This window comes from Somniosus microcephalus, chromosome 3 (assembly GCF_052327205.1).
Source record: "Somniosus microcephalus isolate GS21.2 chromosome 3, FLI_Smic_1.0, whole genome shotgun sequence".
In the NCBI taxonomy this organism is placed as follows: Eukaryota; Metazoa; Chordata; class Chondrichthyes; order Squaliformes; family Somniosidae; genus Somniosus; species Somniosus microcephalus.
In genome coordinates this window covers 39,452,199-39,477,953 of record NC_140989.1, presented here as the reverse complement: position 1 = coordinate 39,477,953, position 25,755 = coordinate 39,452,199, and the positions used below count along the sequence as shown (strand labels likewise).

Below are 25,755 nucleotides of genomic sequence, written 5' to 3'. Positions count from 1 at the left end.
TCACCTTTATACTAGGACTTGTGGGAGGAGTCAGCCGAGGCATGTCCAGGCATGTACACAGTGGAATACAAACAGTGGTTTACCACACAGGGTACTGAATTTGGATGATGAGCCATGATCGCATTGAATGGCGGAGCAGGCTCGAGGGGCCGAATGGCCTACTCCTGCTCCTATCTTCTATGTTTCTATGTACTCACAACCTGTTTCTGTTTTTCCACTATCTGGTGTTGTCAGCAACATGGATTATAAATAATTGAATGAGTGAGGGCTGAAGACCATGATTTCTGAGTTTTCCAAGTTTACTTGTATATTACTATTCTTCTGCTTGGTGATGCATATCTGGAGACTGCAGACTTTTATAAATTGCTTGCATTGTAGTGCGGATATTATGAAGACAGGTTGCATAAACTTTGCTCATATTCCCTTGAGTTTAGAAGGTTAAGGGTGATCTAATTGAAGTATTTAAAATGATAAAAGGGTTTTGTTAGATCCGTGTATTTTTGATGTTGTGTGTCCTTCAGTAACTAGACACGAGACTGCAGGAACAATCAACAGGTATTTACTGGATGAGGGTTACTCTAAAACTAAACGTACAGATCCCTACTCGGGGTTTATATACAGGTGTGGTCACTGCCGGTACTACAGTATACAGGAGCTGTAAAAAGTAGTTCTCCCCTTAAAGGTACATACACTACAATTCCTCCCCTTTTAGATTGACAGTACCATAACATTCATTTAACAATTAACACTTTTAACATGCACATTAACTGAAAATAGTCCATTTATAAATTCAGTCTTTGGGGCGGCTTCCTGATCCTTTCTGGATAGCGCCTTTCCGGAGTGTCTTGTTCTTGGTGCGGAAGCCCCCTGTCGTCAGTTGGTTCATCAGCTTCCGATGCTACTGTTTCTGGGGTAGATGCTACCTGTATGTCGGGTTCATCGCCAGGTGCGCGAGACATGGGGTTGACTCGTTCCTGTGACTCTAGGATCTGGTCGACATGGCGTCTCACAATGTTCTCCCCAACATCCACTGTGTACATTAGTGGCCCCTGCCGTGTGCATATCGTTCCTGGTTGCCATTTCTCTGTTCGGTAGCCGCGGGCCAAGACTGGTTGCCCTACATTGAAGCTCCTTGTCGGCTTCTCATTGATGTGCTGGAATTGCTTATTCTCAACATCTCTTCGTACATTTGGTCTGAGCAAATCCAGACGAGATCTCAACCTTCGGTTAAAGAACATCATGGCCGGGGTCTGGTTGGTGACTGCATGTGTCGCATTTCTGTAGGCTAACAGGAAATTGTCCACCTTATGCTGCAGTGGAATGTCGTCATCGCACATGGCCCTTACTGCTTTCTTAAAGGTTTGTACGAACCTCTCAGCCAATCCATTTGTGGCTGGATGATACGGGGCGGATGTGTAATGCCTTACCCCATTCCTTTTCATAAATCTTCGAAACTCTTCGGACACAAACTGTGGTCCGTTATCAGAGCAAATCTGCTCTGGCAAGCCGTTCCTGGCAAATATGGTCCGTAGGACTGCAATAGTTTTCTCCGTTGTGGTGGACGATATTTTGATCACCTCAGGCCATTTCGAGTGCGCATCCACAGCTATTAGAAACATTGAGTCCATGAATGGACCAGCGAAATCAATATGCACCCGTTGCCATGGAGATGAGGGCCACTCCCATGGGTGTAGAGGGGCATGTGGTGGTGCATTTTGGACCTTCTGGCATCCTGAGCAGCTCTTTGTCAGGTCCTCGATTTGCTGATCGATCCCCGGCCACCACACATAAGCCCTAGCAAGGCTTTTCATTTTCACCCCTCCCAGATGGCCTTCGTGAAGCTCATTGAGCACTCTCTCCCTTAACTTGGGTGGAATTACCACTCGGGATCCACACATCAAGGTCCCCTGGCATACTGACAGCTGTTCTCTTCTGGATGAGAATGCTGGCAACAGTGAGTCGCCATGTGTTGGCCATCCCTTCATCGTCAAGTCATATACCCGAGACAGTGTCGGGTCATTTTGGGTCTCCTTCTCTATCAGCGTTAGTTACTGGCAAGCGTTCAATTATAGTCGAATTAAATATTTCGACAGGGTCCATTGCTGGTGCTTCCTCCGCAGTGGCAGGCGTGATAGCCCATCGGCGTTTCCATGCTGTTTCGTGCCCTTATACTCAATGTCATATTGGTTCGCCCCTAGAAAAAGCGACCATCTTTGTAGCCGTTGCGCAGTCATCACCGGCACGCCCTTCTTTGGATTAAAGATGGAGACAAGTGGTTGGTGGTCAGTCAGCAAGGTGAACTTCTGCCCGTGCAGATAGTGGTTGAACTTTTTCACTCCCCACACTAGGCTGAGGGCCTCCCTGTCAATCTGGCCGTAGTTATGCTCGGTTGAGGTTAGTGACCGAGACGCAAAGGCTACTGGCCTCACCAAGCCGTCTGGGAACTTGTGCGACAGCACCGCTCCAATGCCATAGGGTGATGCATCACACGCCAACCAAATGGGTAGTGCTGGGTTGAAATGAGCCAACACCTCTTTTGATGTGATCAATTCTTTGCACTTCTGGAAAGCTCGTTTACATTCGTCATTCCACTTCCATGGTACCCCCGTTTGCAGTAGGGTGTTCAGTGGGTGTAGTACTGTAGACAAATTCGGCAAGAACTTATGGTAGTAGTTCACCAGCCCGAGGAACAACCTCAGTTGTGACACATTTTCCGGTGCTGGGGCCTTGACTACTGCCTCAATCTTTTCAGGGGACTTATGTAACCCCTCTTCATCAATAACATGGCCACAATACGAGATCTGTTTCTGGAAAAACTCGCATTTGTGGCGATTTGCTGAGCCCATATTCCTTCAATCTAGTGAGCACCTGCTCCAGGTTGGCAAGGTGAGCACTGTCATTTTCGCCCGTGACCAGGATGTCGTCCAAATAACACTGGGTCCCTGGAATCCCTTGCAGGACTTGATCCATTGCCCTTTGCCAAATAGCCGGAGCTGATGCTACCCGGAACACCAGCCGGTTGTATTGGTAGAGACCTTTGAGTGTTGAACGTGAGGTACTGTTTCGAGGCTTCTTCTACCTCCATTTGCAGGTACGCCTGGGCCAGATCAATCTTAGTGAAGCGTTTCCCTCCAGATAGCGAGGCGAAAATACCTTCAATCCGCAGAAGCGGATATTGTACCGTGTGAAGGACTGGGTTCACTGTCACCTTAAAGTCCCCACAGATGCGAACTTTCTTTGGTTCCCCAGGCGTATTACTCAACGACCTCTTCATTACAGGAATGATGGGTGTGGCCCACTCGCTCCAGTCCACTTTGGACAGTACTCCTGAACGTTCCAAACCTTCCAGCTCTGCTTCGACGGCTGGGCGGATCGCATAAGGCACCGGTCTGGCATTAAAAAAAAAAAAAAAAAAAAAAAAAAACTTTGGCCTTGCATTTTCCTCTATTTTGATCGTCGCTGTTATGCCTTTTAGTGTTCCAAGTCCCTCCTGGAACACTTGTGCGTCAGTTAGCATTTTTGACAGTCGTCCAGGTGTGGCGTCGTCATCCTTTTTGGCATCTACAGTCAGTGCTTGTATGGAATGCCAATCTAGCTGTATCTTCCGGATCCATTCACGTCCTAGTAGTGGTGGTCCTCCATCTGGCAATACATATAGGTCCATTTTTGGTGTTTCCTTGCCGTTATATACAACGTTCACCCTTATTTTTCCTTTGGGGTAGACTTTTTGCCCCGTGTACGTCTTCAAGACAATCTCTGTATCTCTCAAGGGTATATGTGAGAATAGCCGCTTGTAGTCCCTTCAGTGACTGTTAGGGCTGATCCTGTGTCCAATTCCATTTTCACTTGGACTCCAGCTATCTTGAGCGTGACCCAGATAGTTTGCTGATCCTCCGTTTGGATCACCTTATGTAGTTTCAGACAACCCAGCTCCTTGTTTCCGGAGTCTGTATCACTTTTCTGTTCGTCTGAACTACTCTCTGTCACCTTATGTACCTTCTTGTACTTCTCCTGTGGAGATTTCTTGCTGCTGGTTTTCTTTCCCGACCTGCAGACTCTTGCTATGTGTCCTACTTTTCCACACTGTTTGCACACTTTGTCCTTAAACCAGCAATCATTATGGTCGTGTGTTGTTCTACCACAGCGATGACACTTCACTGTTCCGTATGACATTTCATTTGTGCCATATTCTTGCGGTCTCCGTTGTATCTCTGCAGCGCCCCGTGCGGCTGCTTCGTGTGATACTGCCATGCTGAAAGCCTTTTCCAGCGTAAGGTCCTTTTCAGATAAAAGCCGTTTCTGGGTTCCTTCACTTTGAAGCCCACACACAAACATGTCCCTTAAGGTATCTGCCAGTCCCGCTCCAAACTGGCAGTGTTTCGATAGCTTACGCAGTTCCGTTAAATACTCAGCATTACTTTCATCTTTATGCTGGTTCCTTTTGTGAAACTTAAATCTTTCTGCTATCAGCAGCGGTGTGGGGTTTAAGTGGTTCTGTAGGGTTGACACTATGTTTCCAAAATCCTTGTCCACTGGCTTCTCTGGGGTTACTAGGTTTCGCAGTAAGCCATACGTTTTTGCACCCATTGAATTCAACAATACCAGCGCTTTCCTCTCATCTGGCACTTCATTCGCCTTGCAGTACACTTCTATGCGTTTGACATATGTCGTCCAATCTTCGACTTCATTGTCGAACGCTGTGATACTGCCACTCTTCGGCATCCCTGGGTGTGGTTAGACTGGCTCAAAATGGCGTTTTCCCGCGCTTCCCTTCTTCGCCGCTGCGGCTCAAAATGGCGTTTCCCGCGCTCTCCCTTCTTCTCCGCTGCGGCTGCTCAGCCCTTGAACACCGGCTGCGCTCTGCGCGTTTCCCTTTTCTTCCCCGCTGACGCTGCTCGTCCCTTGAACACCGGCTGCGCTCTGCGCGTTTTCTTTTGCGCCTCTCTCTCTTCTCCCGTCGACGCCGTTCGGTCCTGAACACTGGCTGCGCCCTGTGCACTCTACCCTCTCTCTTCTCCCGTCGACGCCGTTCGGTCCTGAACACCGGCTGCGCCCTGTGCGCTCTCCCGTCGACGCTGCTCGGCCTTTTATGTGCCGTCGGTCGGCTCTAGCCGCCGCTGTCCGGGAAGGGTCTGCACCGTACCTGTTGCCAGCCCGTTTCGCTGGACCACCGTGACTGGAGAACCAAGCCCAGCTCTCAACAGCCTCCCCTGCGATGCTCAATCTCTGCTGGATGACTGGGCGGTTGCTCGCGGTCGACGCCCGTGCTTCTGGCCTCAACTTTCTTCCACTGTTCTCCAGGAGCGAATCCCTGGGAGGTAATGCAGAGTTGCAGGTCGGTTCGAATCTGCCTCGTCGCCACTGTTAGATCCGTGTATTTTTGATGTTGTGTGTCCTTCAATAACTAGACACGAGACTGCAGGAACAATCAACAGGTATTTACTGGATGAGGGTTACTCTAAAACTAAATGTACAGATCCCTACTCAGGGTTTATATACAGGTGTGGTCACTGCCGGTACTACAGTATACAGGAGCTGTAAAAAGTAGTTCTCCCCTTAAAGGGACATACACTACAGGTTTGATAGAGAAGCTATTTCATCTGATGGGGAATCCAGTACAAGGGGACACAATCTTAAAATTAGAGCTCCTCCATTCAGGAATGAAATTGGGAAGCAGTATTTTACACACAGGGTAGTAAAACTCTGGAATTCTCCCCCCACCCCCCCCCCCCCCCCCAAAGCTGTCTGCTGGGTGAATTGAAATTTTCAAGACTGAGATTGACAGATTTGTATTAGGGGATCAAAGGTAGGTAAATGGAGTTGAGTTAAGCTTAGCCATAATCTAATGGCAGAACAGGCTCCAGGGGCTGAACGGCCTACTCCTGTTCCTATGTTCCTGTGTAACTTTGGATGCCCTGTTATAAAAAAGGACACAAAAGCCATAAGGAGCATACAGTGTAGATTCACCAGTTTGTTACAAGAGATGAAAATGTTAATTATATTCATTCTTGGTATGTGGGTGTCACCTACAAGGCTGGCATTTATTGCCCATCTCTATTTGCCCTTGAGAAGGTGGTGGGTCGCCTCCTTGAACAACTGCAAATCTTCGAAGCGGATTGATACAACTGAGAGCAGTGCATTTATCCAAGGTCTGTTTTTTAAACTGGCAAAATTTTTCAGAAGCAAATATTCCAACCACCGATTTACTGTGAGATGTAACCTGTGTATAATACCGCTCGTCAACTTCAAATATACCAGGAGTAAGAATTCTGTTTTAAGATTAGATTTGTCTGTGTTAAAAGACTGATCTGACTCGTGTCTCATGCTGCCAGTGTGGGAATACTTTAATTAATTGATTAAAAATTTAAATGAAAAGGAAAGAATTGATTTATCTTGTCAGCAGATGTAGGCAGAATTCTGTGGGTGTATTTCACTGGAGTGAGCTGGGCTGTTCAGTATCAAGCAGGAAACTAACAGCAGTTTATAGCTGAAAAGTCATTGAATTACTTATTTTTATGTTTCGACTCTTTACAGGATCTTTCCTTACCTTTCTAAGTCACGCATCTTCACTAGTTGCATGGAAATGATGCAGACTTGCATCCAGGTTAACATCTCATCACTGTCTACACCACATTGCTTCCTCCTTCTCTCCCACCCCCTCCCAATATATTGCAGTGAAGTTGAGACTACTTAAAGTGAATGGATCTTGCTGCATGTTTTTAGTATTTCATCCTTCACTCTGAGGAAACAATTGACTTCAACATGTTACCTCTCCAACCAGAGCACCTGTGAGCCAACACTACAGTATGCAACATGTTACTACAGTGAACTCTGTCTATAATGGACACTTTTGGGACAGAGAACAGGTGGCCTTTAAGGTGGGTTTATCTGTAGTTGAGCAATTGAGTGGGACTCTGTTTAAACAAAGATAGTGGCACAGTGCTTGGGTGAGTTTCTGAACTCTACTAATCTGTGGGGGAAGGTGTCAAGTGCATTTCTGCACTTAAAGTGAGACAATCAGATAATGCACCAATACACGAATCTATGATTGTATGAATCTCTTGCACGCACACAACAGTGGCAGGTTATCTGTCCACGTTGAGGAATGGTGCATGGTGCGAGGAGCCCTTTAAAGAAGAGAAGTGAATGCTGGGATTGATTTGGATGGGGAATAAATGAAAGCAAAGTAGTCAAATTTGTCTGAGGTAAGTGTGAAAAACTAAGTGTAGGAACGCTTTGAAGACTTGTAGCATTTCTGGTGTCAAGTTTAAGAATAGAATAAGATTATGATATCTTGGGTAATGTTCTTTGGGAGCATACATCCTGCTAATTCTACAAATCTATCATTAGAAACTTAGCTAGTTATGCTACACATTTTGTGTCTGTGCAAAGCTGTCTCCACTTAGCAGTGCTGGAGACTGTACAGCTCAACTCCAGTCAACCAAACTAAGTGAGACCACCTTACAGAGCCGTTGCACTGGCTGCAGTATCTGGTGGTCTGAGAACTTTTTAAATGTAATTTTTAATCATTTTATTGCAGCAGGGAGTCCTGTTCGCTCTTAACATTAAAATTAAAATTTAGCCAGTGTTTGGCTGCCAGTGAGCATAACTGGTCCGCTGGCTTTGCATCACTCTAAACAGGTACTGTAATGTAAGAATGCCCCTTGATAGTATTTTTGTAATTTAGAACAACATGAATTAAAGTTGGTATTTTCAGGATTATCCTTTTCTGCTATTCAGAAAATCCACCCAACCAATGCATTAAAATATGTTCTCAACTTTCTCCCCCCGCCCCCCCCCCCCCCCCCCCCCGCAATGCACCCTAACTGGTTTGTGCTAGTTATTGTATTTTGTGATGTCGCTTAACCCAAAATACGCAAATATGATTATGTAATTTAAAATGTATTACAAAAAGTCTTGTGTAGTTTGAAGGTTACAAAGGTCTTTCTGTACTTGAAGAGTTAATAAGGGAGCAGCTCTCCTCGGTGACAAATGAAGTGTAAAGTGTACCCCTTTACAACAGCAGTCAAAATAATGCCTCTCCTGTATGCAGTAAGACCCAGTAATTTGTGTCGGCCTCTACTAGAGTGAAAGGAGATGTAAACTGACAACAAAAGAGCTACTCTAAGTATGGCAAATTGAAATGTCACTGAAAAATCTCCATTACCGGTATTGAGTGCATGGAATCTTGCTTGCACATGTTGTACGGTAGACTTCATAACTTTTTGACTTTAATGGATACAGTGTTCTGTATTAGCAGGATAATGTTTCACTTAATGACCATGATTTATCATGCCTCCTAGTAATCTCTCCAGATGGTGTAGGTTTTCAGTGATAAGTGAAAACTCAATTTGTAATCTGGAAAATTCTGGTTTAAAGTGTGCATTTGAATTTCCCATTTATATATATTTTTTAAATATTACCCCTGCCCCCCCCCCCCCCCCCTCCATATCGTGGTCAAATGAGACAAAGTTGTTCTTACTGGGGTTCACTTTATTAAGGTTAGACTACTTCCTGTGACTTATCACGTAGGATCATTGAGAGAATGGGAAAATGTTTTTCATTCTTAATAAATAGACTGCTGTAGTTCAGTTTTGTCAGTATTCATTTGCTTAAAGGTATTTCATATTCAATGTCTATTGATGGCGAGCTAGAAGTAGCAAGCATAATCTTGCAGCGTTATTTTTCTTTGCTGCTTGTTACATCTTCATGTGGTGTATTCGAGTTTGTAATTTCAGTTTTCCTGAAGATACAAAATCCAGGTTTAATACTGAAGTTTTCCTGAAATCCCAGGAGTTGCACGTCTAGATTTGGACTCAACAGATGAGCTTCTAGTACGGGTAGCTGGAGAGTTCTACCCTTTCAAAGTTCAGCTTCTGACTTCCAGAAGCAGTTTCTCGCTGTAATTAAAAGGTAGTTTCATCTGGTAAATCATCTCTTGCAAGACATTTTTACCGAGTTCATGAATCAGCAGCAAGATTACATCAGTGACCTACATTAAGAAAATTTATGTACGGGATATTATCACATTTTGAGACAGTTGGTTTGGAACAGAATTTTGCCATAAGTTATAATGGGGTAGAGTTTCCGCTTTGGGCGCTATTGGGTCATTGGGCACAAATTGTGCCTGAAATTGCACTGGTTAGGTTACAGTTCAAGTTCCTGCTAAAATTAATTTGCATAATCACAAACTTTAAAATCTTCTGTTAAACAGTGTAATAGAGCATAGTTGAGGTTTTTTTTCTTTGCATTAAGAAATATTCATTGATGTATTTAGGAGCGGTAACCTGGTGCAGTTTTATTAATACAGCTGAAAATGGGTTTATCACAAGAGTGTCTAATCCTCAACCTGATTTTAAATCACTGAAAATGACTAGTCAGTCAGTTTCTTGTATGCTAAATATTTTTTAGCTTGTAAAAACTTTTAAAACGTGCCTGTGCGCCTAAGATACTTTGAAGACCTTCCTCAAACGGGCGCAGTCACTCGCCAATCTCATTATTCGATCTGGGGACGGGACCATCTTTGGGCGAAATGATTTTTAAATCAGCATGAAAGATTCCAGAAACTCGATTTACGCTTGACATAACTTGCGTTTAAAATTCCCCGATCTTTTGCACTGGTTCGGCCGATTGCACCTGGATTGCACTGAAGAAACGAGCGTAAACTAGAGGAAACTTTATCCCGATATGATTTTGAAATGGTTACATTTGTTGCACAAGGGGTTAACTTCTATCTGGGATACAGAGTAGTCTCAATAGCTGGGTTAGCAGACAGTAATTAAGTGTCTTTCTTCCATTCCATATCAGTTTGAGATGATGTGCATTTCAGAGAGGTTCACGTATATAATATTGGACTGATTAATCAGTTTTTGTTGGTGTCGGTTGAGGAAGAAATGTTGGTCGGGGCTCCCTGCTCTTCAAATAATACCATGTGATCTTTTGGTCCCCCTATAGTAGATGAGCCTCAGTTTGACATCATGTATGAAAACCAGCACCTCGGACAATGCAGCACTTCCTTAGCACTGCAGCGAAGTGTCAGCCTAGAATATGTGCTGAAGTCAGTAGTGTTTCTTTGTTATGAAATATGGTTAAACACTTGAAGCTTAAAATTGAATTTTTGTTTTCCTATTTTTCTTTAAAGGGAACCATCCATCCTTTCCGCAAGACTTACAGATCTCTCGGTGGAAGGTTTACGCAAGAGTTCCTGCTGGTGGCAGCTGACAGGCGGGTAAGTGCTATACAAAACTTGCACCTACAAGCAAGCTGGTCATGTTTTAGAAATGTTTATCTCTTGTGTAACTACAGAGGTTGTAGGGCAATTTGTTTGCTAATCAAATGTCAGTCAAAAAGGGCTAACTTTTTTTTATTTCAGAGAGATGCATATAGGTTAATGGGTAATTTGGAATGAGGTACTGGGTTGTAACCTAATTGAGGCAGTCTGGTAATGTCACATTTTGGTAATGTAAACATTATCTAGATTCCAAGTTTAGGTTTTGGATAATGGCCCAGAACTTGGTGTCGGGGGCTTGCCGTGCGTGCAAGCCCCCGATGTGCACTTACCCGGCACGCCGACATCTGAAACCTGGCCCGCAGTGGATTTCCTTTCAGTGGCCAGGTTCTGATGTCGGCGCGCTGTGCTAACCTGACCCAGCGGCGTGGTTAGTGCGATGTGCCGGCTGGGATCAGGTGAGCACTGTTCAGCCAATCAGGGGAGGGGAAACTTCATTCATAAGTTTGAGAGTAAGAACTGTCAAACTCATGAAGTACTGCACCCCAAAACACTACTTAAACTTTAAATAAAATTTTTAAAAACATCCCAATCATTAAATTAAGTATAAATAAGTTTAAAAAAATAATTTAAACAATTTTTTTTGTTGAAAAAAATAAATTTTTAATAAAAAGGGTCTAAAACTAAACTTACCTTATTGTAGGTTCTTTAAAATAATAAACCTGTGGGGAAAAAAAAATTCTAAATTGCACTAAAACACCACTTACCTGTAAAAATAAATACTTACGTGTGCTTTTTACAAGCGTAAAGACTGGAGGCCTTTACACATGCGCAAATCCCCCAAAACAGAGGAAATCCAAGACGCACGCGCTGTCCCCTACAGCGCACGCGCTAGCCTCTTCACCTCTTGGGTTAGAGGAGAGGAAATGCCGGTTTTCAGCGCATGCGCTGTGCATGCTGAAAACCGGCATTTCCTCCGGCCAGACGCGTGAGTACCCCTTCTGTACTCACGCGTTTGGGGAGGAATTTCTGCCCCATTGTCTTCCCTTTACTAGCTTTATATTTTAGGTGTAAAATTTTAAGTTAACATTTTCATAGTATTTGAATGTTCCAAATGTTCTTGCTGTTTTTACAGGGTTGAAGAATACATTTAATTCCTGAATGATCTCGGAGGGTTTTGCATACATTTGTGATGCATCACCGAAGGTTTATTGGAACATAATTAACAATATTTTCATTGCATAGCAATTCCCTATACAGTGTGTCAGTAATTATTGAGAAACAGCAAACAGAGGATGCACCTTTTGGATGCTTAGTTTCAGTTTTCAAAAGCTTTGAGTTTGTTTCATAAAGCTGATTAACTTAACAAAATTCCTTGGTTTGTGGGCAAAGTAGGAAAAAAAAATCCGAACAGAAGCCACAATCCAAAACATTTCAATTAATTACAAGGTTAAAAAAAACACACTTTTTTGTTTAATTCCCTAGGCTGCGCACATCCTGTGACTCAGAGGGTAGGCATCAGACCTGCTCTCCGGCCTTTGCTAATGCCAAGCAGCAGATGAGCTATGCTGACCTCTGAATGATTTCCCTTCTCCCTGCCAATTCCCAACACATTTAGGTGCCATCAGCAAAACAGATGTGTATTTTGTTTCTAGATTTGGTGGTTGGAGGGCAGGAGAGAGAAAAAATTTTTGTTTTAAAAGAAAAGTAATGCCGTCCCTGTTGAGTTTCTGTAAATGACTAAAAATAGGTGTAAATTAAGTGTTTCTGTTTGTAATGAGTCTAGAAATGAGCCACACTCCTGTCCTGTCAGTGTTGGCTGATGGATAGTTATTCCCTTTTCTGGCATCACCTGTGTGCATTTGCTTGACGTTTTCATCGCCAGCAGTAGGTGAGATGAGCCTCCCCATTTGACCTAAACTCAAACTGAGAGTTGTCCTCTTATACTTCGTCATGCACAGTGTATTTCTGCTGTTTATTTGCCATTTGTTTAAAGGCTGCCAATGCTGTGCTCCTACTGAGCACTGTAAGTTGCATAAAAATGGCCTTGATGACTCGTCTGCCTCGTTTTCTGTTCTTACCCCATGGACAAATTCCTAGGCTCCACTTGCTGCTTCTGCCTGACTGCATGGCTTGAACTAGTGAAGTTGGTCGGTGGGGAATCGCAGGCATGAATCTATGTCCTACCGCTCACTCCATAGTGCTGCATGTCGGCACACCAGTGGACCCAACCCTTGGAATTCTGTTGTTTTTGTTAATTTGGTGTCTGCTTCCCTGGCTTTCAAATTGTATTGTACCAATTCATTTGCGTGGATGATGTATTTGAAATCCGGACCATGAGATGATTTGCGTTGCTGCCGGTTGTGCTTAGCAATTGACTAGCAGGAGAGAGAATTCAAGTAGAGCAACTTATTTCCTCCCCCGCCACCTTTAACACCCTCCCCAACTTTCTTAGCTAAGTGAGTTTCCAGTATGCACAGACATACAGTATCATGGTAAACAAGCACCTATGCATTCAGCCAGCGTGCACATCAGTTGTCCAGCTAATAAAGCTGAAAAGTTCAGAAAATGCATTTGTGCTTGTTTTATTGCAAATCAGGCTCTGCTCACCCATATCCAGTGTAACACACCATCCTAATACCGGTTGTCTGAACAGCATGTTGATTCGTCAACTTTTTCAGTCCACATTTTTATTGAGCTGCACAGCAGTGCAATTACTTTTGTCTATTAAAAGTGACAGAAGGAGCAGAATTAATGCAAGATGTTGCAATGAATGTTTCAATGCTGTTGATGCATTGTTTCTACTCCACAGTCCTGGAAGATCCTGCTGTTTGGATTATTGAACTTGATTTGCACTGGCTTTCTACTGATGTGGTGCAGCTCTACAAATAGTATGGGTAGGTAAGAGCTTTCTTTATTCACTGATTTTTTGCAGTTGATTATGTGTGTGTCTCACCCAATTCGTTAATCTTCTTCATGCGTGAGCTTATTTTTCAACCAAGGTGAGGTTGCCTACATCAACCTAGCTTGATAAAACTGTCCAAGTGCGCATGCACTATTCCGCAAGTGTCATTGGATAGCATTCACCAGAAGAAAGCTGATTTTTTTCTTCCCTTCCCTAGCTCGGAGGCTAGATTAATTGTAGTAACCCATTGCCACAGTTGACTGAGCACAGCGGCTCAAAACAGACTGAGGATTGAATATGGGTTCATCCAGCTCTGTATGGCGCAATACCACTGTTGCGTTTTTGGATCTTTTCTACCCTTCTTACTCTAGACTTTTTGCTCTCGTATCTAAGATCACTCTTATGAGTTAGTCTGAACTCCTTTTGCTTTCGCGAGCATCTTCAGCAGCTTTAGTAAGGTAAGGTTTCAGTAAAATAACAACAGGGAATGCTGGAAAAACTCAGCACGTCAGGCAACATCCGTGGAGAGAAATTTGAGTTGATGTTTCGGGTTGAAACCCTTCTTTAAAACTGGAAAGAAAATAAAAAGATCGAAGGCAAAGCTGCGATCGAACAAAAGAAGAAAAAGAGACCGCTGCCTTTTGTCTCCACGGGCCCATTACCATCTCATCTGGCTTCGCATACCTTTTATTGTCTCTTTTTCTTCTTTTGTTCGATCGCAGCTTTGCCTTTGATCTTTTTATTTTCTTTCCAGTTTTGAAGAAGGGTTTCAACCCGAAACGTCAACTCAAATTTCTCTCCACGGATGTTGCCTGACCTGCTGAGTTTTTCCAGCATTCTCTGTTGTTATTTTGGATTTCCAGCATCTGCAGTATTTTGCTATCGTACTAAGGTTTCAGTAACTTGTGGCAATTTGGGAACCACAGGTGGTTGAAGTATAAGAGTTTCTCTAGTACAGAATGAGGATCTGGGAGACGCAAGATCTGGGAGATAACAGCACCACACTGGTGGGAAGGTACAATTAGCGTGACAGGTGTACATAGCATTTTCCATTATAACACGCCCATTATCTGGCAATTACATGGCTTAAAAATTGTATAATTTTGGGCGTAAGGGAGTTGCGCATGTAACAGCAATGTTCCCTCTCTGGACCTCCCGTGCAGCCAGTTTTTCAATGGGAAAAACCGTGCATGCGCGGTATTTGAATGGGCTGCGCAGGCACTTAAAGGGGCCATGCACCTAAACAAAAATAATGGGAACAATGCTCCCAAGTCACCTCGATCTTTTACGTCCTCCATCAAGCCTGCCGGCCAAACCAATCTCCATCCATAAAACTGCCATGCCCCTGATTCTAATATGCAAGTATCCTCCAATTATGCTTGTTCGGCGGTCTCTCAACGTTGCTTCCAGATTTTCAGGCATAGCAGGAAACAGTCATTTTTCTGGTCTTTTCATTGCAATTTTTTTGAGTGTTTTTAAAAATAACTTTTTCCTCACTAAGACCTGTTCCTTTGAATGCATTTTATGGCAAAGTATAAGTTGCATTAAAAGCTGAAGATCTACCCCAATTGCAGGTTCTTAAAAATGCTGTGCCGGATGTGCATGAACGATGGCTAAATAAGTTGAAACATTTAATTGTAAGACTCGAGGAAGAATTGTACTGATGAGGGTTCGGCATTTCTTTGGGCCCCGATTCTTTGCGCTGATTTATGCCCTATTTAAGTTTGGGTGTATTCTAATGAGATTGGTGGGGGGGTGGGGAGCCACTTAGTGTAAGTTTACATCGACAAAATGGGAGCAGCTTCGGGCACACTTTCGGGGTATAACTTCCAGTTGCCGCCAAGGAGGAAACTCCAGGCTCTTATGTCTATTATGACTGGTTTGTAAAATGGTAGCCACCAAGCCAAAACTAGACAAACAAAGCACAAGGACAGTTTCCACAAGCACATAAGGGGAGTGGGTTGGCAGGAGAGAGAAAATGCTTTTAACCCCCCCCCCCCCTCCCCAACCACTGGAGGAGCTGTAGCCGCCACCCCCCCCCCCCCCCAAAGTTTTAATGCAGATCTGTTGGTTTGTGTTGTAAGCAATGTTCACGTTAAGCTGCGCAGCCGCATAACGGTCTGGAGGTTCCGCGCAGGCTGCTCATCGGCCTTTACATGACCGTGCAGACGCAAAAATATGAATGGGTCACGCAGCCAGTTAAAGGGGCCACGCAGCAAAAAAAATGACCGGGAACATTGGTGGTCAGTTTAAAGAAGACTCTTACTGTGTAGTAGAGAGTCACCTCTCAGGAGCTGTGTTCACAATGATTTGATTAGTTGTTGTGACTTTAGAAAATTTGACCTTAGTGACTGAGTGAACTTTTTATTTATAAAGCAGGATTTGACTTTGTTGAATTGATTTTAACCAGGATATTATGCATAGTACATAGAGAGTGTAAATTGCATGATCTATGAAAAATATTTGGCTTATTTAAGTTGTTAATTATTGGTAATTATATTCTGAATAATAAAAGGAAATGAGTGCGGCAATATTGTCATTTGCTAGAAATCCAAGTGACAATGAAATGTAATCCGGCATTTCTACTTCAGAATGGTAGTATTACATGAATCTGTGGTATTGTATACTCTTGACGTGACATTTTGAGAGCTGCCCATGAAAGGGCTTCTGTTAATTCAAGAATGTTGTTCCAGCCTTGGATTTTGCAACCCCACACTTAACATTTGGAGAGGTAGGATTATGGAGCAAGGGAAAGGAATTTAACAAGTGAAAGATGATCCTGGTAGAAGAAACTTGTTGGAATTTTTTTAACCTACATCTAATATGAAGCATTCACTGCCAGGTGTGTGTTTTTCTGCCATTGTTTCTTGAATTGTTTTCTGAAAAATTACAATGTTTTGTTGTCCCTTCCCTTAAAGTTCCAAGAGCTAACTACCTTTGGGGAGAATAAAAGTGAGAGCTGGTTCTTTACAGAATAGTTTGGTTCTCCTATGTAGTATTTAGTAGTTATAAAAGAGCCTTTGCTAATATATGTACTTGTCACAAATTATTTCTGTCTCGTGTAACATTCATTGTATGTCAAACAGGGTTGAACTGTCCAAAGGTGAAGAACAGCAAACTTAATATTCATATCTACCTTTTTATCCAGCATATGGTAGTATAGTAGTTGTGTTACTGGATTAATAATCCAGAAGCCTGGATTACTAATCGTGAATTGAAATCCCACCATAGCAATTTGTGTTTTTGATTTCTGTTTAATAAAAAAAAAACTAGTACCAGTAAAAGTGACGATGAAGCTGTTGGATTGTTATCAAACTTAACTGGTTCACTAAGATCCTTTAGGGAAGGAAACCTGCTGTCCTTACCCAGCTTAGCCTATGTGCGACTCCAATCCCACACCAACGCGGTTGACTCTTAACTGCCCTCTGAAATGGCCTACCAAGCCACTCAAGGGCAACTAGAGATGGGTAGTAAATGCTGACATTGCCAACTGCCAGGAGTGAACGTTTTTCTAATATTTTTTGTAGCATTTTTAAATGTAACTTTTATAACCGTCATATTAACATTTAGGCGAATATTAGTCATGGACAAGAATGATGAACAGCAGTAGTACACGCTAGCAGAGTACGGAACAGAACAGTAATAGTATCTGGTTTTAGTATAGTATAGTGATTCCTTAAAATCAGCAGCTGCAAAACTCCCTCAGCTCTACATAATGATGTTTGAGCTGATGTTAAATAGCAACATAGTCCTTCATTGCTTGCACCTCGATTAATCTTTTTATCTGCTTCTGCTGCTTTTTTTTTTTTATATATCCAAAATTGTATGCAAGAAAGAATAACTATTGCTGGTAGTAAATTGATATGATTTCTGCTGTTCAAAAACGCTTCGACTTGCCTCTCTCGACATCAGCTGAACTGCTCGATTTGATCTTGCTGCCAAGCTATCTATTATCCTATATTTACTTTGCAGCCATTGGTAATATTGTATCCTAGATAGAGCCATGGTAAAGGAGATCTGTTCCAAAGCATTTAACCAGCATCTATTATTTGTAGATCAAAGTTTATGTTTTTGGTCATAGATTATCAATTTTCAAGTTAGAGTGCTTGTACATTTGACTCGTAAAAGCATTTTTCATCTGTCAACACCATTTTTACCAGTAGAGTATTAACAGATTACAAATAAAATTTATTTTTTTAAACTTCCTGCCATCTTCAAACAAATATACATTGAATTTAAGTCTTTAAATGTTGGTTTCTACTAAATGAATAAGTGCAGTCTGGAAATGATTGCTCCCTGCCTAACAGCAGCGTGTGGCAGTGTTAATAGTCAACTTATCACTGGCACATCTTTAATTGTGAAGTGTTAATTTATAGTTACAATTCACAACATTTGTTCAAGGCTATTGTTGCCCTACCCCATTTAGAGCAGACTCAAAGGTGACTCATATTGGAGCATTTGTATATACTGAATAAAATGTCTTTTATTTGGAGCCAAAAATCCTTGTTTAAAAAAAGGCAAGACTTAACAGTTACAAGTCAAATGCTTGTGTCTTAAACACACTTTTATGTTGATATTGAGGGGGGGGGGGGTGGGGGGAGCTCGAGTGGAAACCAGCAACCGATGCACAGAAGGTCAGCTCCTGGATGATGTCCGAGGTGTGGATTTGCCTCCTTTAAATTGTCACTTGCCACTGGCAGTGGGCATATCACCTGTCTGGAACTGACGCACATATTGTCAGTAGAACATTAATCAGTCAATAAAATTATATGTGGTATTTATCAGATAGATTGTAAGAAGGCTGATTTGGCTTTTTCCTCATTCCCTTGGGTTGTCAATCAACTGTAATTGATTTAACCACAATGGTGTATATATTTCACCTTTTTTAATGACATGAAATGGGATTTATTTAGAAATCTTGATGGAGATACAAGCATTTTCATTAGAAGCAGGAAACAGACATTTAACTATTTGGGTCAGCTATTGGTTCTAATAAAATACATGCATCCTCTGTGTGCTATATAATGGACCAGAATTTGCGGTGTCTTCGAGCGTATTCCGTCCTAATCCTTCTGTTGGGGCCCCGCAAGCTCCAGGTTTCTGCATTTGCGATACCCGGAACTTGCGATGATGTACTAAACCGACTGAGAAATCGCTTTCGCTGACGGTGTATTTGCCCAACTACTGCCAAGCAATTGCCCACGAAACTCTTACGGCTGGTAAAAGCGGGCCTGGGGCCTGCTTTCACCAGCGTACGGGTTAATATAAATCTTAAATTTAATTTTTTTTTAAATGATGCACAAATGCTTAAAATTAGTTTATGCAAATATTTAAATATTAAAATGATTAAAATTATTTTTCAAAAAATTAAATTATTGTATTTAGTGTAATTAAGGGACTTTAAATTTGAAAATTAGAACTTTTATATGTATTAGATTTGTGTAAATTGTTTAATTATTTGGGGATTCCATTGCATGTCATATGGGGATTCTGATCGGAAATGTCGGCAATCGAATCCTCCTTTCTCATTGGATGACCTGGCCCACGTGATCCCAGGGACGCTTCTGAACAGCCTTTACGCAGGCATACACCTGCAGGCCTGAGACCCGTACCCTGGATATATGCCTCCGACCCCAAATTCAGGGCCAGTAGCTCCTGTCTGTCTCATATCATTGCTTATTTGAAAACACAGTGAAAATGAGTTTATGACTGGGGGAAGAAGAAATGGTTGTATTGTAAATTGCCCAACATTTGAATATTCCTACTATAATTTTATGTAGAGGTTAAATGGCCCAACTTACAAACATTTTCTCTAACATGGTACAATACACTATTAAGATGAAAGGAAATGATTTACTAAGTGTGCCATCCTACTAAGCTTAAAAAAAAGGCTAGTTTATAATCATTTCTTGCAAAAATATTATCCATATGCAGCCTGAATGCCCCCCATGCCCTTCCTCCACATAAAAACATAGAAGATAGGAGCAGGAGTAGGCCATTCGGCCCCTCGAGCCTGCTCCGCCATTCAATGCGATCATGGCTGATCACCCTGCTTTCTCCCCATACCCCTTGATCCCTTTAGCCTTAAGAAATATATCCAACTGCTTCTTGAATATATTTAATGAATTGGCCTCTACTGCCTTCTGTGGTAGAGAATTCCACAGGTTCACCACTCTCTGGGTGAAGAAATTCCTCCTCATTTCTGTCATAAATGGCTTACCTCTTATCCTTAGACTGTGACCCCTGGTTCTGGACTCCCCGACCATCGGGAACATCCTTCCTGCATCTAGTCTGTCCAGTCCTGTCAGAATTTTATAAGTTTCAATGAGATCCCCTCTCATTCTTCTAAACTCCAGCGAGTATAAGCCCAATCGACCCAATCTCTCCTCATACGTCATTCTTGCCATCCCAGGGATCAGTCTGGTGAATCTTCGCTGAACCCCTTCCATGGCAAGAACATCCTTCCTCAGATAAGGCGACCAAAACTGCACACAATACTCAAGATGTGGTCTCACCAAGGCCCTGTACAGCTGCAGCAGGACATCCTTGTTCCTGTACTCAAACCCTCTCGCTACGAAGGCCAACACACCATTTGCCTTCTTAACCGCCCGCTGCACCTGCATGCTTACCTTCAGCGATTGGTGCACAAGGACACCCAGGTCTCGTTGCACTTCTCCTTCTCCCAATCTATTGCCATTCAGATAATAATCTGCCTCCCTGTGTTTGCCACCAAAGTGGATAACCTCACATTTATCCACGTTATATTGCATCTGCCATGCTTCTGTCCAAATCATCCTGGAGTTTCTCGGCATATTCCCCAACTCTTTGCTTTCTGTCTGCCAACCAGTTCTCTATCCAAGTCAATACCTTGCCCCCAATCCCATGTGCCTTAACTTTACACGCTAATCTCTTATGCGGGACCTTATCGAAAGCCTTCTGAAAGTCCAAATACACCACATCCACTGGTACTCCCTTATCTATTTTACCAGTTACATCCTCAAAAAATTCCAGTAGATTAGTCAAGCACGATTTACCTTTTGTAAATCCATGTTGACTTTGTCCGATCCTGTCACTGTTTTCCAAGTGCTCTGCTATTACATCTTTTATAATGGACTCTAGCATTTTCCCCACTACTGATGTCAGGCTTACCGGTCTGTAATTCCCTGTTTTCTCTCTACCACCTTTTTTGAATAGTGGGGCAACATTAGCTACCCTCCAATCCATGGGTACTGTTCCAGATTCCATCGAATGTTGAGTTTTGATTTTGCCATGCATCAGTACAGGGGGCGGATCAGAGGCAAGGAGCATTGCCACCAGAAAGAAGAAATAATGGAGGGCGTGGATCACCCTAGATGATCATCTTCCTCCCCTTTGTCATATAGTGCATTTCCTAAGCTTTAAATATGCCATCCTGCACACTCTCACACGCTCTCCCTGAACCTTCACTATGTTGAAATCATTCATTGTACCATCTCCTAATCTAATTTATTCCTTCCTAGGAGTTCTACAGTGTGGAATTCCTTGCTTCCCGCGCTCTTCCTTTCATCCTACAATATTGATCCTTCACCCAGGTTTCTCAATTTATTTTCTAAAGTGGCTTTCCTGGAGCCTGCTTTCTAGTTTAGAGATGGTACATGGCATAGAGAGACTTACAGGGAGGGAAGAGAAAATAATAAATGGAGTATGGGATTTGGGGAGGAAAGAGTTAATGAAGGTATTGACCAAAAAAAATCTTTTATGATACCTAAGTATGGAAACATTGCAAATGAGATTACTGTGTTGAAATACGTATTATATGAATTGCACTTTGATCATTTTTTAAACAATCTGTGTTTTATTTTCTACCTGTTTGGTTGAGGAATACCTAATCTAGTCTAATAAACAAGTAGCTGAGTTATTATTATACCATACTGTTAGTGGATGATGCATTAAAAATAAGAGTCGAAAACCCTAGGGGTAAGTACTGTGAATGTTAAGTACTGAACCCCCCAGAGATGTCACAGGTGTGTTAGTCTTAATGGGATTCCACCTAATGGTCCTTTTAAAGGTGTTTTTTAAAAGAATTTAAATGGAAAGTCACAAAACGAAAACACAAAAATGGGGATAAGTACCTAATATCCACAATATTTGCCCTTAGAGTTGTGCTCTCCTTTAGCTCGTAGTCTACCTTGCTTTGTATAATTAGTGTTCTTTTCAGAGTTCCTACAACAATATCTGTTCTATACTGAATCTTGAATAGTTTTTGTCCAATATCTCACGTTCAGTGAAATCTCTGGTACAGAATGTTGAGATTTGAACACGTTTTTTGTCTTGAGCTTAGAAATATGCACTGACGGAAGATTGTAAAGAATCACCAAATCAATATAATTACAGGCACTGAAATACTAATCGGAAGCCCTTAGTCGTTATAATTGAGTACCTGAGTAGGTTGCTTTTCAGCTTGTTGTCAGAGGAGTAGTATAGCTTGGTGGTATAGGGGAAGTGAATTGAGAAAATAACACAGAATTTGGTATGCTGTAGGATACTCAATGAATTGGAATTAATGGTCTATTAAAGGGAGCATAGTCTCGGATACATGTTTATTCCATATATGTTCTCATGGAAAGCTGCTAGTTCGTAAAGGCATGATGGTTCTCCTTTTAGAGACACTCCAACTACTTCAGGATCAACAGATGAACATACTTCAAACAAAAGTAATATGTTTAATTAGGTAATTAACTAAACACTGTGTGTGAATGATGATTAGGTGTTCCTTGAACAAAACAAATGATTGAATTTGGCATAGATTCCTACTGTTGCCATACAGTGGATAGTCCTAAGAGGCATCAATCTGTCTTCACAGATATAGTTTTAGAATAGAGGTCGTTTTCTATTACCACTACTACTAATAATACTAATATCCACATTCTTGCAGAGAGGCAAGCAACTACTGCTGAAGCTCTGTGCTTCCAACTGGTGAAACCACTGTACAGTAGCATATTGTGTGTATCCACGCTGTGGTCAGGGGCATGGCACTGACAGATTTTATGTGGAATCGTGCTGCTCACCATGCCACTTGTGAGGATCTTCTGATGCCTACGATCCACCAAGTGAAGAATCATACCCAAACTTGTCAGTTCCGATAGTTACAGCATAGAAGGAGGCCATTCGGCCCATCGAGCCCGTGCCGGCTCTCTGCAAGAGCTAGTCCCACTCCCCCGCCCTTTCCCTGTAACCCTGAAAATTTTTTCCTTCAGGTACTTCTCCAATTCCCTTTTTGAAAGCCACGATTGAGTCTGCCTCCACCACCCTTTCAGGCAGTGCATTCCAGATCCTAACCACTCGATGTGTAAAAAAAGTTTTTCCTCATGTCTTCTTTGGTTCTTTTGCCACTCACCTTGAATCTGTGTCCTCTGGTTCTCGGCCCTTCCGCCAATGGGATCAGTTTCTCTCTTATCTACTCTGTCTAGACCCCTCATGATTTTGAACGCCTCTATCAAATCTCCTCGCAATCTTCTCTGCTCTAAGGAGAACAACCCCAGCTTCTCCAGTCTATCCACATAAATAACAACCATGCTATTTAACTTCAGCTGTGATTGCAAGACTAGAGACAGTACCAAATTGGCAAGTTTGGGGTAGAGTTTCCGCTTTGGGCTCAATCGGCGAAAATTGTGCTGGTTTTGAGAAGTGTTTTGTTTCCTCAAGTTTCTGTTCAAACTCATTTGGCAGAACGTATAATCTGCCATGAATCAACGCAATTGAACAGAGTTTTAGAATTAATTTTTTTTAAATTTTGCTTTAAAAAATAGTCCTTGATATATTTTAGTGATAACTTGGTGCAGTTTGAATAATACAGCTGAAAATAGGTTTGTCACAAAAAATAAGCATATTTAATCAGAGTCTAGTCTACCACCTGTGAGTAACCCGATTTTAAATATCTGAAAATGACTTTAAAAATCCATACAGAACCATTTACTAGTTATTGTACAGTAGTCAGTTTCTTAGTACATTAAAATAAAAGTTATATTCAAAAGCTTTTAAAACGTGCATATTAGTGTTCTTGCGCCTACTCAAAGGCCCGCAAACGGGTGCAATTAGCAGAAACTCCCAATGGTGATGAATTCAAGCCGGGGGCGTGACCAGTTTTGTGGGTGGAGCCAGCTTCCGGAGCGATGTTTTTTAAAATTAGTGCAAAAGATTGCGGAAACTCGATTTGCACTGGACATAATTTGCACTTGAAATTCCACGATCTTTTGCGTACTTTGGCCGATTTCGGGAGAATTGCGCTGAAAAACCAACGCTGCCTCGTGGAAACTCCAGGCCAAAAATTTTTTTTCCTTCCTGTCCCCATCCCCCAAATATATTTGCAGACTGGACTCTCATTAAAGAGAGAGTTAATGATATGGGCATTTTCAAAAAAGTTGGTTGAATGTAATTAAAATTGAATTTTGGCACAAATACTACAGAGAGTGTCAGCTGTGGCTCAGTTGGTAACACCCTCGCCTCTGAGTCAGAAGGTTGTGGGTTCAAGTCTTGAGCACATAAAACTAGGCTGACACTCCAGTGCAGTGCTGAGGGAGTGCTGCACTTTCAGAGGTGCCGTCTTTCGGATGAGACGTTAAACCGAGTCCTCGTCTGCACTCTCCGGTGGACGTAAAAGACCCCATGGCACTATTTCGAAGAAGAGCAGGAGAGTTATCCCCGGTGTCCTGGCCAATATTTATCCCTCAACCAACATAACAAAAACAGATTATCTGGTCATTATCATATTGCTGTTTGTGGAATCTTGCTGTGTGCAAATTAGCTACCGCGTTTCCCACATTACAACAGTGAGCCCACGTCAAATAGTACTTCATTGGCTGTAAAGCACTTTGAGACGACCGGTGGTCGTGAAAGGCGCTATATAAATGCAAGTCTTTTTATAGTTCCAGTCCTCCCCTTCTAGGAATGTAATTTATAGAGTGCAGCAAGCTGCATTGAATAATTTTAGATTAATGTCCTGAGGTGTGGTTTCTTCTGCCTAATTGTCTTTAGGATAAGAGACCTATTTCAACCTGTACTCATTCACCGCCCTCAGGAGATTTTATAAAGGAAGGCGATTGTATGACAGTACAAATTGTACTGGCATGTTGGAACAAATGTTTTTTGTCTTATATCATACTTCAGTTTCTTGTCCCCATAAGTCATTCTAACAGCAAGCTATCATAGTGAAACTCACTTCCAGAGTTGACAGCAATCTCGATTTAACACTGCAGCCACTTCAGAGACTAAATGCAATGACTGATCGACCGATATATTAGTGGCAAGAAGCACCTTGACTTGACATTGCCTGCTGTATATATAATCTTGTCAAAGCTTGTTGTAAACAAATTTAACATCAGTGGGCTAGTTTTATACCCTGTTGCCCAAGGCAATGTTAGTGTTAGAAACCAATTAATGACTTTATTTCTTGATCAATTCCAATTTCAAGACTTGATACTGCACTGATATTAACACAAAAACAATTAGTGCAGTGGCATTAGTATTATAACAATAATAGATGAAGGGAATTCTTTTGGTTATGCAGGCATTCCAATTTTATGTTTTGTATATTATAGACTTATTCTTTCTATTAATTAACAATTTAAGTTAATGACATTTTTAAATTCTTTCTGCCAATCATTTGCAGATTCCCCCTAATATTAAAAAAAATTCTGTTGCTGTTTCTGAAGACAAGATTGTTCAGTTGTTAATACTGCAGGGTAGCTGTTGAATGCACTTGGTACTGGAGGCAACAACCCTGCAGTATAATAAGGTCAAAGGAGAATAAGTGAGCCACCCTTGGCTGCTAGGGGGAGGGATGTGTGAAATGTTAGTGGACATAAAACAAAAATAAAATTGATGCAATGAACTCAGGAATTTAGAAATACAAATACAAATTTTGAACACCTCAAGGACCAACAATGTGACAAACCACTAACGTTGGTCTGAAGAGGTTGTGTACAAAAGAACAATCGGCACCCAATTCAGAACCAGAAACCAGTAACCACAGGCATCGATCCCAAGAGAACTTGTACAGAAGGACAATTATTATATGATCTGGGAATAGTTACCTGCAGCACATATACATGTGAACCTTTGACTGCTGGTTTCAATCAGCTATTGACACTTGTTCACTCAGGAATGTTATTGTTTATGGGGAGATGTTTCACGTGACTTGAAACTCAGTCAGACTGTTCAAGAGTTGAGGCAGTGAGCCAATGTTCTGGAAGAATATCCACCCAGCCCTGAAGACCGAATTAAATACAAAATTCAACACACAAACTGATTTCCTCTAATGACTCCTCCTTAAAGGCAAAATTACTTGCTTGCTTGCTTTCGTCCAACTTGAACATTCATCTAAATAATGCCGTTATTTCCCAGAGTAGCTGATACAAATTTAAATCCCCATTTCTGATGGAATTGTTTTGATCCTGCAGATCCTGCAAGTTCTCTCTCTTTCCACCCATTGATTTTCTTTGCCTACTGCTTGTGATATTTTTGGCATGTTTGTAGAACAGTTTGATTCTTGTGCTCACAATCTTTCTTGCTCTTTCGCATACATGGATAGTTTTATTTGGTCTGCTGTACTTGCTCAGTTTTTCTCTCCGTGCTCACCATTTTT

General features: G+C 42.0%; 1 protein-coding gene across 3 annotated transcripts in view; it reads left to right on the top strand.

The window, feature by feature from the left end:
• Window positions 1–25,755, top strand: part of slc30a6 (solute carrier family 30 member 6) — a 146,996-nt gene that overhangs the window by 36,444 nt on the left and 84,797 nt on the right. For 2 of the 3 annotated variants that reach the window (XM_085980190.1, XM_085980189.1), the window contains exons 3-4: window positions 10,142–10,228; window positions 13,041–13,125. The exons of the other annotated variant lie outside the window; for it this stretch is intronic. In XM_085980190.1, the coding sequence (XP_085836316.1) occupies window positions 10,142–10,228; window positions 13,041–13,125 (172 nt within the window). The remainder of the gene's footprint in view (window positions 1–10,141; window positions 10,229–13,040; window positions 13,126–25,755) is intronic. 3 annotated transcript variants of the gene reach the window in all.